The sequence below is a fragment of the Myxocyprinus asiaticus genome, chromosome 31 (genome assembly GCF_019703515.2).
Source record: "Myxocyprinus asiaticus isolate MX2 ecotype Aquarium Trade chromosome 31, UBuf_Myxa_2, whole genome shotgun sequence".
In the NCBI taxonomy this organism is placed as follows: domain Eukaryota; kingdom Metazoa; phylum Chordata; class Actinopteri; order Cypriniformes; family Catostomidae; genus Myxocyprinus; species Myxocyprinus asiaticus.
Window position 1 is genome coordinate 561,145 of NC_059374.1, and position 15,338 is coordinate 576,482.

Consider the following 15,338-nt stretch of genomic DNA (forward strand, 5'->3'; position numbering starts at 1 on the left):
AGGCCTGATTGATGGAATGCTGCAGAGATGGTTGTTCTTCTGGAAGGTTCTCCTCTCTCCACAGAGAAATGCTGGAGCTCTGTCAGAGTGACCATCAGATTCTTGGTCACCTCCCTGAATAAGGCCTTTCTCCCCCGATCGCTCAGTTTGGCCAGGCGGCCAGCTCTAGGAAGAGTTCTGGTGGTTCCAAACTTCTTCCATTTACGGATGATGGAGGCCACTGTGCTCATTGGGACCTTCGATGCTGCAGAAATTTTTCTGTACCCTTCCCCAGATCTGAGCCTCAATACAATCCTGTCTCGGAGGTCTACAGACAATTCCTTGGACTTCATGGCTTGGTTTGTGCTCTGACATGCACTGTTAACTGTGGGACCTTATATAGACAGGTGTGTGCCTTTCCAAATCATGTCCAATCAACTGAATTTACCACAGGTGGACTCCAATCAAGTTGTAGAAACATCTCAAGGATGATCAGTGGAAACAGGATGCACCTGAGCTCAATTTTGAATGTCATGGCAAAGGCTGTGAATACTTATGTACATGTGATTTTTTTTCGTTTTTTATTTTTAATTAATTTGCAAAGATTTCAAACAAACTTCTTAGACATTGTCATTATGGGGTATTGTTTGCAGAATTTTGAGGAAAATAATGAATTTAATCAATTTTGGAATAAGGCTGTAACATAACAATATGTGGAAAAAGTGAAGTGCTGTGAATACTTTCCGGATGCACTGTAGGTTAAAAAGTGAAGGAGGATTGAACGTTTTAGATTTAATATGATATTTAAAGTAAAATGGTTGCAAAATTATCTAAAAATAAACAAAGTATATGGTATATAGTACCAAAAGTAGGTGGTATATAGTTTTTATTGAAATGTGATTTTGATATTAATAAGATTCCCATAAAACTTGCAAGTTTCCGTAAACAGGTATTACTTTTTTGGACGCTAATGTATAGTCAGAATTTCTCGCCCAATAAATGCACAATTTGGAATAAAAGATATATGTGTTAGAAACCAAACAATTTTTTATGATAATTGGTTTGAAAAGGGAATTATCTGGGTTAAGCAACGGATTCAAAATGAGGGTATTATATATAGTTATACTGAATTTATCAATATGTATAACTTTCCAGTTGAACCAGGGAAATGTTGAGACTTCTAGGGTATCCAATAATCATTTATTAGAATCAGTTGAAAAGTTTACTTTCTGAATTAGGTTGCACAGCAAGGATTTTCTAAGTTATGGGTGTAATAATTTTTTAATGTTCCCTTTTTCAAACAAAAGATATCCTTGCTGTTACCGCTGGAACTTTCTGTTTAAAAAACTGTTTGATTGGAGTATGATTGATTCCTCACAAGTATTACAAATAAAGTAAAGGAGGTTTCATATAAGATTGTACATCGAGTATACTCAGTCAAGACACTTGTGGTAAAATGCTTTAAAGTTAGAGTGGAAGATGATTGTACATTTTGTAAAAGTGCCCCTGAAACTATTAATCATTTATTTTGGGAGTTTCCTAAGGTAAAAGTCTTTTAGAGACAGTTATTTCCAAAAAGAAGCTTATATTGTTGTTAATTTTGAAGAAAGTGATGTGATGTTAAAGTGTTTCTCAATTGATAAAGATAAAAATCTAGTATTTATATGTGATTTAATCATTATTATGGACTGAAAAATACCTGTATTTGAACATTTTAAAACTGACATTAAAACATATCTGGAAACTATCTCTAAAAGTAGAAATTTGAAAGCAATACGAACTATACAACTGTAATTTTTTTTTTCCATGTAATTTTTCCTGTAAGCCCCTGACATGTTTTTTCTACATGTACTCTTGTTTGTACTATTAGCATTGTTCTAAATAAAAATAAAATAATAAAAAAGACTGACCAGGGCTGCGTTTCCCAAAAGCATCACGAGTTTTAGTTGATTGTAGGGACCATCGGCACCAATGGTTTCTAAGATCTACTTATGATGCTTTTGGGAAACACAGCCCAGTTTGGTGGCCAGCTAAGACCTGCAGTTCAAAAACCAGTTCTTCTGCAGCACCTATGGTGCTTAAAATGCTGTCTAGGTAGGTAGCACACTAGGGTTTGCAAATGAGCCACAGAACGTGTTCATTTCTGGGTGACCCGATTTATGTATACAGTATGAACAGGAATAGATGGACCTTCTTCTTCTTTAGTAATTTACTGGCAAACAACATACCTTTGGTGTATACCGCCACCTACAGTATTTAGTGCAATATTACCAAATAATAATAAAATCCCTTTATAAGAGGCCTAGGGTGATGTATGTTCAGCCTCATTATTTCAGGATATCGTGTATCCTTCTATTCTCTATGACTAAATTACACAAGCCTTGTATCTTCCTCAAACCAGCCCCTAACATCCATTCCAGGGAAAATACAGCTTCCCTCTTTAAATGATCTGACTTCATCATAATATGCTGATCTGAGCTGTGTTTACCCACTAAAACAATGTGGCATCCGAGTTCTTTATCTACACACAAAATCAGCTCAATGAACGTCCATCTTGTTCTTTTATTTTGACGGCTGGCAGGCGGAAGTGCGTTTCACAGTTAGATGACGTTGCAGCACTTCCGGTGGTGGATTTCTGTCAACAACACAGATGATTAAATGCGATCTGACGATGACAAACACGTGATTAGTGATCGATTAAACTCAAACTGAAGCTGCTTGAAACATCTGTTCCTCAAGTTTAGTGCATCTGACAGGTGAGAGAGTGTTCAGACTTGGCAGTAATACAGAGATACATCACTCATGCTGTCAGACTGTAATATCATACTTCTCGGTCTTGAGTGATCATGTATTATAATGTTTACATTGTTAGCTTTGTGTTATTGAGGTGTCAGAGTATTGTAAACTGATGAAATATCCCGGTGTACAGAAGACTCAAATCCTAATATTAACATTCATCTGATTTAATGACATTAGATTATCTGAGCATAATTATAATTCATGTCTGGATTGTAGATATGCTATGTGAATATATATATATATATATATATGGCTCATTCCTTCAGTCCGGTGTCGTCTTCTGTGATATTGATCATGTTATTTAATCAACAGTCCATTGATTACCATTTTAATACAGTTGTTCAAAATATTAATGTGTTAGTATTTATATTTATATAAAGTAATAATATATTATTTATAATGTTATACTCTGCTCTGGGCCCAAAAAATAAAAAATAAAAATCTCATTTAAAAATGTTAAATAGAAATCATTTTAATTTATTGCACTGGTCATTGAGCTGCATGTCATTTGACCAAAATAAATGATAAATCATTTGATTTCTATTTTTCTTTCAACACAAATAAATGTTTAGTATTAGCATGTAAACTATAATCTTTTGTGTGAAATGTGTCATTTTAACACTGATAGTGTGTGTGTCTGTGTGTGTGTCTGTGTGTGTGTCTGTGTGTGTGCCTGTGTCTGTGCCTGTGTCTGTGCCTGTGTGTGTGTCTGTGTGTGTGTGTGTGCCTGTGAGTTTGTGGGTGTGTGTGTCTGTCTGTGAGTGTGTGTCTGTGTCTGTGTGTGTGTCTGTGTGTGTGTCTGTGTGTGTGTCTGTCTGTGTGCCTGTGTGGGTGCCTGTGTGTGTCTGTCTGTGTGTGTGCCTGTGAGTGAGTGTCTGTGTGTGTGCCTGTGTGCCTGTGAGTTTGTGTGAGTTTGTGTGTGCCTGTGTGTGTGCCTGTGTGTGTGCGTGTGCCTGTGAGTGTGTGTGCCTGTCTGTGTGTGCCTGTGAGTGTGTGTCTGTGAGTGTGTGTGTGCTTGTCTGTCTGTGTGTTAGTGTGTGGGTGTGTATGGGTGTGTGTGAATGTGTGTGTGTGAATGTGTGTGTTTGTGTTGTGTCTGTGTGTGTTGGAGTGTGTGAGATTGTGTGTGTGTGTGTGTGAGAGTGTGTGTGTGTGTGTGTTTCTGTCTGTCTGTGTGTTTGTATTTGTGTGTGTCTGTCTGTCCGTGTGTGTGTGTGTGTGTGTGTGTCTGTCTGTCTGTCGGTGTGTATGTGTGTGTGTTTCTGTCTGTGTGTGTGTGTGTGTCTGTCTGTCGGTCTGTGTGTGTGTTTCTGTGTGTGTGTGTGTGTGTGTGTGTGTGTGTGTGTGTGTGTGTGTGTGTCTGTCTGTTGGTCTGTGTGTGTGTGTGTGTGTCTGTCTGTGCATGTGTGTCAGTGTGTGTGTGTGTGTCTGTCTGTGCATGTGTGTCAGTGTGTGTGTGTGTGTCTGTCTGTCAGTGTGTGTCTGCCTCTGTCTGTGTGTTTGTGTGTGTGTGTGTGTGTGTGTGCATTTGTGTCTGTCTGTGTGTGTGTGTGTGTGTGTGTGTGTGTGTGTGTCTGTCTGTCTGTCTGTCTGTCTGTGTGTGTGTGTGTCTGTCTCTGTATGTACTTGTGTGTGTGTGTGCATTTGTGTCTGTCTGTGTGTGTGTGTGTGTGTTTGTTTATATTTGTTTTATGTTGAATTTTACAATTAAAACTTTATGTTTACTGTTCAGCCGGTTCCCACCTCCTCCTTGCCCGTCCTTTAAACTGTTACAGTGGTGCCGAAACTCGGGAGGGAGGAGGGATGCACTGTCGCCCAGTCCTCAACTGCTTCTCTGCCCTCTGGCGGATGCCAGCTCGCTCCTCTTCCAGCGGGTGACAGCGAGTCTTCCGGCCCCTGGTAGATGGAATCGCTCCTCCCCATTTTCGGCGGACGGCAGCGACTGCTCCGTCCTCAGGCAGACAGCCTGACGTGGATGCCAGCAGCGAGGACTCTGCAACAGTGCATCCCTCGTCCTTCCTTGGTTTTGGTACCACTGTAAAAGTTTTAATTGTAAAACTCAACATGAAATATAAACAAACACACACACACATGCATCTCTCTTTCTCTCAATCTCTCTCTCTCTCGAACTGGCGCCTCCGGCTCCCCTTTATCTTGCTTATCCTGATCCCCTGATCAGCTGATTCAGCACCGGCTGTGCACCCTCACGGCCTGGCCACGCCCTCCTCCTCGTCACACATATACAGTTGAAGTTAGAAGTTTACATACACCTTAGCCAAATACATTTAAACTCAGTTTTTCACAATTCCTGACATTTAATCATAGAAAACATTCCCTGTCTTAGGTCAGTTAGGATCACTACTTTATTTTAAGAATGTGAAATGTCAGAATAATAGTAGACAGAATGATTTATTTCAGCTTTTATTTCTTTCATCACATTCCCAGTGGGTCAGAAGTTTACATACACTTTGTTAGTATTTGGTAGCATTGCCTTTAAATTGTTTAACTTGGGTCAAATGTTTTGGATATCCTTCCACAAGCTTCTCACAATAAGTTGCTGGAATTTGGTCCATTCCTCCAGACAGAACTGGTGTAACTGAGTCAGGTTTGTAGACCTCCTTGCTTACACACACTTTTTCAGTTCTGCCCACAAATATGCTATCGGAAATTATTGTCCAATAACTGTGCCTGATTGACACAAGAGTTAACACTTCTGTTAGTTTACAATTTAGCATATTGAAAGCCATGTGAATGAATCATTGTTTTTGTTTTGTTTTTCAAGTGAATATAATAAGTGTTGATTATTTTCAGAAATATGTGTACGTATCATTTTCTGTCATTTAATTGTAAAGTGTATATAGTGGCATCAGTATGAGTCATTAAAGCACTGCAGTGTGTGTTTTCTGAGTGAAGGATGAACTGTCCGGGCGAACGGCAGCGCATCATCGTCCAGCAGTCTGACCTCATGTGTAAGGCAGGATGCAGTTTCTATGGTAATGCCATCTGGCAGGGCCTCTGCTCGAAATGCTGGCGAGAGAAGAACCAGTGCGGCAGAACTCAGCAGATACAGGACGACCGAGCGCTGGCCGAGAGGTGACACACACACACACACACACACACACACACACACACACACACACACCAAACATTCTTGAGTTTCACCGTCTGCTGTCGTTTCAGTCTGTCCTGTAGCAGATGAAGAGCTGTGTGTTGTGTGTGTGTGTGTTTGTTTTTGTGTGTGTGTGTGTGTGTGTGTGTCTGTGTTTAATGTGTGTGTGTGTGTCTGTGTTTAATGTGTGTGTGTGTGTGTGTGGGGGGGTTTGTTTGTGTGTGTGTGTGTGTGTGTGTGTGTGTGTGTGTGTGGGTTTGTTTGTGTGTGTGAGTGTTGTGTGTGTGTGGGGGTTTGTTTGTGTGTGTGTGTGTGTGTGTGTGTGTGTTTTTTTGATGTGTGTGTGTTTGTGTCAGGTTACAGAGAGAGGAGGAAGCAGCAGCGGCAGCTCAGTCACAGACCTCCGTCACGTCTTCTACAGCATCCAGCGTGCCCATCGTAAAGAGACTCTTCACCTCCACTCCCAAAACACCCGTGAGGAGAGGTGCGACTTCAGTACTCTCACATTCACACATGTTTCTGCTTCCGGTGTCAATACTGTCCCGCTTTAACACTTACTAGAGAACCAAACAATGACAAAATAATACCTGATATCTGAGTATATACGAGCAAGCAGCACATACAAAAGCACTGCTAGAAAGAACCACACAGATGTGTAATCAGACCTTATAGTTACTTAAATATAATCCTTGTGACAACTTCCCTGTACACTAGCAGGAATTCTAAATTACAGGAATCCTCAATTTTGTCTGGTAGTTCATAAGAAATGAAGCGGTACCCTCATCAACAGGTCATTTGTCAGTCACGTGATGATCATGTTCCTGTTGTTGCAGACACGGCAGCTCTGACGACCCCCGTCACTCGACACTCGACCTCTGCAGATGGTGATCCCGTGACCCAGCACTTCATTGACTTCCTGAAGAGATTCAACAGACCAGGATATGACATCTTTAGACAGTGCCACGCCTTCGCTGAGAACATCGCGCATAAAAAGGTCAAAAAGATGAATGCGGATGTGCATGTTTATTTATGCTTTGGATTGCTTGTAGAACAGTTAAACCAATATTGTGTATAATCCATTAGATGTTACATAAACAAGTCTTTAGATATTCATGGATTTAGAGCTTATATAATGTGCATGCTTTTTATTGACAATTTTTAATCCTCATTATAACATTTAAAGAAGCAAGTAACCCACATGAATATCAAATCAAATCAAATCAAATCAAATCACTTTATTGTCACACAGCCATATACACAAGTGCAATGGTGTGTGAAATTCTTGGGTGCAGTTCCGATCAACATAGCAGTCGTGACAGTGATGAGACATATACCAATTTACAATAACATCAAATTAACACAACACAATTTAAACATCTGTTATACATAATTAAACTCAACTTAAAACATCAAATTAACACAACACAATTTAAACATCTGTTATACATAATTACACTCAACTTAAAACATCAAATTAACACAACACAATTTAAACATCTGTTATACACAATTACACTCAACAATATACAAATAATAACATACACTGTACAGTATACAATATGCTGTTTTTGTTTTTTGTTTTTGTTTTTTTGTTTTTTACTATATAGATACTATATAGATAAAACCACATTATTCAATAAAAATTAAAAATTAAAATATATATAAAAAAAAGTATATATATATATATATATATATATATATATATATATATATATATATATATATATATAGAATGTACAGTATTGTACTGTATTGACATTCAGGCTGTCGGTTGATAGTCAGTTGTGAAGAGAGACATAATATAATAATAATAATATAATTTATGACAGTCCGGTGTGAGATATAAGAGTAAGAGTAATAAAGTGCAGGGCTGATGTATTTTGATCGAGGGAGATCAAGAGTTCAGAAGTCTGATTGCTTGGGGGAAGAAGCTATCATGGAGTCGGCTGGTGCGGGTCCTGATGCTGCGATACCGCCTACCTGATGGTAGCAGTGAGAACAGCCCATGGCTCGGGTGGCTGGAGTCTCTGATCCTCCGAGCTTTTTTCACACACCGCCTTGTATATATTTCCTGGAGGGAGGGAAGCTCACCTCCGATGACGTGTCTGGCAGTTCGCACCACCCTTTGCAGTGCTTTGCGGTTGTGGGCGGTGCTATTGCCGTACCAGGTGGAGATACAGCCAGTCAGGATGCTCTCTACAGTGCAGGTGTAGAACCGTGTGAGGATGTGGCGATTCATTCCAAACTTCCTCAGCCGTCTCAGGAAGAAGAGGCGCTGATGAGCCTTCTTCACAACGACTTCAGTGTGGACGGACCATGTGAGTTCCTCAGTGATGTGGACACCGAGGAACTTGAAGCTGCTGACTCTCTCCACTGGTGCTCCATTGATGGTGATTGGACTGTGTTCTCTGTCTTTTCTTCTGAAGCCCACCACAAGCTCCTTTGTCTTGCTGACATTGAGGGAGAGGTTGTGCTCCTGACACCAGTGTGTCAGAGTGTGCACCTCCTCTCTGTAGGCTGTTTCATCATTGTCAGTGATCAGACCTACCACCGTCGTGTCATCAGCAAACTTACTGATGGCATTGGAGCTATGTGTTGCCACACAGTCATGTGTGTACAGGGAATACAGTAGTAGGCTGAGAAAACAGCCCTGCGGGGCTCCAGTGTTGAGGGTCAGTGATGAGGAGATGTTGCTGCCTATTCTAACCACCTGGCGTCTGCTTGACAGGAAGTCCAGGATCCAGCTGCACAGCGAGCTGTTTAAGCCCAGAGCCCGGAGTTTCTCATCTAGCTTGGAGGGCACTATGGTGTTGAATGCTGAGCTGTAGTCTACAAACAGCATTCTCACATAAGTGTTCTTTTTTTCCAGGTGGGAGAGAGCAGTGTGTATTGTAGATGCAATGGCATCATCAGTGGAACGGTTGTTGCGGTAAGCAAACTGCAGCGGGTCAAGATTGAGTGGTAATACAGAGCAGATGTAATCTCTGATTAGTCTCTCAAAACATTTGCTGATGTTGGGGGTCAGAGCAACAGGATGCCAGTCATTTAAACACGTTATTTTTGATTGTTTTGGAACAGGCACAATGGTGGATGTTTTAAAGCATGTGGGGACTACAGACAAAGAGAGGGAAAGGTTGAAAATGTCCGTAAAAACACCAGCCAGCTGGTTCGCGCACGCTCTGATGACGCGGACCGGAAAGCCGTCTGGACCCGCGGCTTTGCGGATATTCACCCGTCGGAAGGATCAGGTTACATCCGCTACAGAGACGGAGAGTAAACTAACCTCTGTAACTTCGGCCGCAAGAGCTCTCTCCGCGAGGGCGGTGTTATTTCCCTCGAAACGAGCATAAAAAGTATTTAGCTCATCCGGTAGAGAGGCAGCGGTGTTCATGGCGGAGTTTTTATTCCCTTTAAAGTCCGTGATGATGTTAATTCCCTGCCACATGCTTCTAGAGTTGGTGGTGTTAAACTGTCCTTCAATCTTGTTCCTGTACTGGCGTTTTGCTGTTTTGATAGTTTTTCGGAGGGCATAACTGGCTTGTTTATGCTCCTCCGCGTTCCCGGAATTAAAAGCGGAGGTCCGCACGTTAAGTGCCGCGCGAACATCGCTATTGATCCACGGCTTCTGATTCGGATAGATTCGTACAGTTCTGGTCAGAATCACTTCCTCTACGCACGTTCTGATGAAACACATTATGCTATCAGCGTAAAGCTCGATGTCGTCATCAGAGGCGGACCGGAACATCTCCCAGTCCGTGCGATCAAAACAGTCTTGTAGCGTAGAGTCTGATTGGTCCGACCAGCACTGGATCGTTCTGAGGGTGGGTGCTTCCTGTTTCAATTTCTGCCTGTAAGCGGGCAGAAGCAGAATGGAAGAGTGGTCCGATTTGCCAAATGGTGGGCGGGGGAGGGATTTGTAGCCATCCCGGAACGGAGAGTAGCAATGGTCCAAAACCCGGTCCCCTCGTGTGTTGAAACTAATGTGCTGGTGATATTTTGGTGCGACTGATTGGAAACTGGCTTTATTAAAGTCCCCGGTCACAATGAACGCGGCCTCAGGGTGCGCGGTTTCCTGCTCACTTATACTCCCATACAGTTCCTTGAGCGCCCGGTCTGTGTCGGCTTGTGGGGGGATGTACACAGCAGTGATAATGACCGCTGTGAATTCCCTCGGTAGCCAGAATGGTCGACACAGAAGCATAAGAAATTCCAGATCAGGAGAACAGAAAGACTTGATGGAATGTACGTTCCTCTGATCACACCAGGATTTGTTGATCATAAAACATACACCACCACCTCTAGTTTTACCTGAGAGGTCTTTCGCTCTGTCCACTCGGTGCACAGAGAACCCCGTGGGTTCAATGGCTGAGTCTGGAATCTCCGCAGACATCCAAGTTTCCGTAAGGCAGATAATGCAGCAGTCCCTCGTCTCTCGTTGGAAAGAGATCCACGCTTTCAGCTCGCAGAGCTTGTTATCCAGAGACTGAACATTTGCCAGTAGAATAGTGGGTAGCGGGGGTCGATTTGCGTGGCGTCTTACTCTGATGAGAACGCCGGCTCTGTTTCCCCTTTTCCTCCTGCGTTTCCGCGGCCATGCTGCCCAGACAAAGGGCTCCGCTTGCGTGTTTGTAAACAGTGGGTCGGCATTGAGGAATTTGAAGTCCGGTTTACAGTGTGTGATTGCTGAACCAATGTCCAAAAGTGTTTGTCTGTCGTAGACAATAAGGCAGACAACATCCAAGACAAAAAACATAAGAATTGTAAACAAAACAAACAAACCATTGCTATGTTGTGTCGGAGCTCGCAACGCAGCAGCCATACTCGGCACCATCTTGAGTTCCAGGCGCCATCTTGAGTTCCAGTGTTGAGTGAGTGTTTTTGTCTGTGTGTGTGTGTGTGTGTGTGTGTGTGTGTGCATGCTTGAGTGAGTGTTTTTGTCTGTGTGTGTCGTGTGTGTGTGTGTGTGTGTGTGTGTGTGTGTGTGTGTGTGTGTGTTTCGACATATTTTCATTTATGAATATTTGGTTGCCAGTAGACAATAGTTATAGTCAAACTTTACAGTCATTAATTCAACAACAACAACAATCATTTACGTGCAGTGAGGTGTCTCTAATCTGTCCAAACTTTCTTTCATGGAACTTTGGTCACGTTTTCTCCTCACAGTTTGCTTTTTTATTTACAAAACATATGATATCTTTTCAAGTTACATACAGAGAAGTTCTGTGAAGAGCATACAAACACACTCACTCACACACACACACACACACACACACACACACACACACACACACACAGACAAAAACACTCACTCAAGCATGCACACAAACACACTCACACACAGACACACACTCACTCACGCACACACACACACACACACACACACACACACACACACACACACACACACACACAGACAAAAACACTCACTCAAGCATGCACACAAACACACTCACACACAGACACACACTCACTCACGCACACACACACACACAGACAAAAACACTCACTCAAGCATGCACACAAACACACACACAGACACACTCTCACTCACGCACACACACACACACACACACACACACACACACACACACAGACAAAAACACTCACTCAAGCATGCACACAAACACACTCACACACAGACACACACTCACTCGCACACACACACACACAGACAAAAACACTCAATCAAGCATGCACACAGACACACACTCACTCACGCACACACACACACACACACACAGACAAAAACACTCACTCAAGCACGCACATATACACACACACTCACACATACACAAACAAACTTACTCAAGCACGCACATATACACAAACACACAGACAGACACTCACTCACGCACACACAAACACTCACAGACAAAAACACTCACTCAGGCACGCACATATACACAAACACACACACACACTCACGCACACACAAACACACTCACTAACGCACACAGACAAAAATACTCACTCACGCACGCACATATACACAAACAAACACATACACAGACTCACTCACTCACGCACACACACACACACACACACAGACAAACACACAGACAGACACTCACTCACGCACACACAAACACTCACAGACAAAAACACTCACTCAGGCACGCACATATACACAAACACACACACACACTCACGCACACACAAACACACTCACTAACGCACACAGACAAAAACACTCACTCACGCACGCACGTATACACAAACACACACACACACTCACGCACACACAAACACACTCACTAACGCACACAGACAAAAACACTCACTCACGCACGCACATATACACAAACACACACACACACTCACGCACACACAAACACACTCACTAACGCACACAGACAAAAATACTCACGCACGCACGTATACACAAACAAACACATACACAGACTCACTCACTCACGCACACACACACACACACACACACAGACAAAAACACTCACTCAAGCACGCACATATACACAAACAGACACAAACACACTCACTCATGCACGCACATATACAAACATACACACACATACACAAACACGCAGGCATGCACATACACACAAACACACACATACACAAACACACTCACTCAAGCACGCAAATATACACAAACACACACACAGACACACACTCACTCATGCACACACAAACACACTCACTAACGCGCACACACAAACACACTCACTCACGCACACACTCACACACACACACACACACACACAGACAAACACACTCACTCACGCACACACAGACAAAAACACTCACTCAAGCATGCACATATACACAAACACACTCACTAACGCGCACACACAAACACACTCACTCACACACACACACACACACTCACACACACACACACACAGACAAACACACTCACTCACGCACACACAGACAAAAACACTCACTCAAGCATGCACATATACACAAACACACTCACACATACACAAACACACTTACTCACACGCACGACACAAACACACACACACCACGCACACACAAACACACTCACTACGCACACACACACACTCACGCTCACATACACACGCACACACACAGACACAAACACACTCACTCAAGCAAGCACATATACACAAACACACACAGACACACACACATATACACAAACACACACATCACTCATGCACGCACATATACAAACATACACACACATACACAAACACGCAGGCATACACATACACAAACACACTCACTCAAGCACGCAAATATACACACAGACAAACACACTCACTCACGCACACACAAACACGCTCACTAACGCACACACACAGACACAAACACACTCACTCAAGCACGCACATATACACAAACACACACAGACACACACACAAACACACTCACTCAAGCACGCAAATATACACAAACACACACACTCACGCACAAACAAACACACTCACTAACGCGCACACACAGACACAACACACTCACTCAAGCACGCAAATATACACAAACACACTTACTCAAGCACGCACATACAGACACAAACACACTCGCACACACACACACGCACACACAGACAAACACACTCACTCACTTTGCACTAACGCACACACACAGACACAAACACACTCACTCATGCACGCACATATACAAACATACATACACATACAAAAACACGCACATACACACAAACACACACATACACAAACACACTCAAGCACGCAAATATACACAAACACAGACACACACTCACGCACACACACACAAACACACTCACTCACGCACACACAAACACACTCACTAACATGCGCACACAAACACACTCACTCACGCACACACACACACTCACACACACACACACACACAGACAAACACACTCACTCACGCACACACAGACAAAAACACTCACTCAAGCATGCACATATACACAAACACACTCACACATACACAAACACACTTACTCAAGCACGCACACACACACACACAGACAAACACACTCGCACACACACACACACACACACACAGACGAACACACTCACTCGCGCACACACACACACACACAGACGAACACACTCACTCGCGCACACACACACACACACAGACAAACACACTCACTCACGCACACACACACACAAACACACTCACTCAAGTACGCACATATACACACACACACACACATATACACAAACACACACATACACAAACACACTCACTCAAGCACGCACATATACACAAACACAAACACACACACACACATACACAAACACATACACAGAGACACACACTCACTCACGCACACACACACACACACAGCATACACTCAACGCACACGCACATAAACGCACTCACTCAAGCACGCACATATACACAAACACACACATACACAAACACACTCACTCAAGCACGCACATATACACAAACACAAACACACGCACACACATACACAAACACATACACAGAGACACACACTCACTCACGCACACACAAACACGCTCACTAAGGCACAGACATAAACGCACTCACTCAAGCACGCACATATACACAAACACACTCACACATACACAAACACACTTACTCAAGCACGCACACACACACACACTCTGACAAACACACTCACTCACGCACACACAAACACGCTTACTAACGCACACACACAGACACAAACACACTCACTCAAGCAAGCACATATACACAAACACACACAGACACACGCACATATACACAAACACACACACATATACAAACACACACTGACACACACACATATACACAAACACACACACACACACACACAGACAAACACACTCACTCACGCGCACACACACACACACACACACACACACAGAGACAAACACACTCACTCACGCACACACACACACACACACACAGACAAACACACTCACTCACACAAACACACTTACTCAAGCACGCACATACAGACACAAACACACTCACTCACGCACACACACGCACACAGACAAACACACTCACTCACTTTGCACTAACGCACACACACAGACACAAACACACTCACGTGCACACACACACACACACACACACAGACAAAAACACACTCACTCAAGCAAGCACATATACACAAACACTCACACATATACAAACACACACTGACGCACGCACATATACACAAACATACACACACTCACACACACACATACACACACACACGAACACATACACACACAGACACGAACACACACACACACATACTCACGAACACACACAGACACTGACGAGAACACACACAGACACTCACGAACACACATGGACACAAACACACTCACGAACACAAACACACACCCACACAAACACACTCACGAACACACATGGACACAAACACACTCACGAACACAAACACACTCACGAACACACATGGACACAAATACAGACACACTCACACACACAAACACACACCCACACAAACACACTCACGAACACAAACGCACACCCACACGATCACACACACGAACACAAA

The 15,338-nt window shown here is 43.0% G+C and overlaps 1 protein-coding gene across 5 annotated transcripts in view; it reads left to right on the forward strand.

Moving 5' to 3' along the window:
- Window positions 1-2,587: 2,587 nt before the first annotated feature.
- Window positions 2,588-15,338, forward strand: part of rabgef1l (RAB guanine nucleotide exchange factor (GEF) 1, like) — a 28,987-nt gene continuing 16,236 nt past the window's right edge. Inside the window, exons 1-5 of one of the 5 annotated variants that reach the window (XM_051665199.1) lie at window positions 2,611-2,735; window positions 5,319-5,383; window positions 5,672-5,871; window positions 6,244-6,371; window positions 6,721-6,881. In XM_051665199.1, the coding sequence (XP_051521159.1) occupies window positions 5,693-5,871; window positions 6,244-6,371; window positions 6,721-6,881 (468 nt within the window). In that variant the 5' untranslated portion in view covers window positions 2,611-2,735; window positions 5,319-5,383; window positions 5,672-5,692. Of the gene's footprint in view, window positions 2,736-4,510; window positions 5,872-6,243; window positions 6,372-6,720; window positions 6,882-15,338 lie in introns of all 5 variants that reach the window. The other 4 variants (XM_051665200.1, XM_051665197.1, XM_051665196.1 and 1 more) reach the window with 4 other exon arrangements.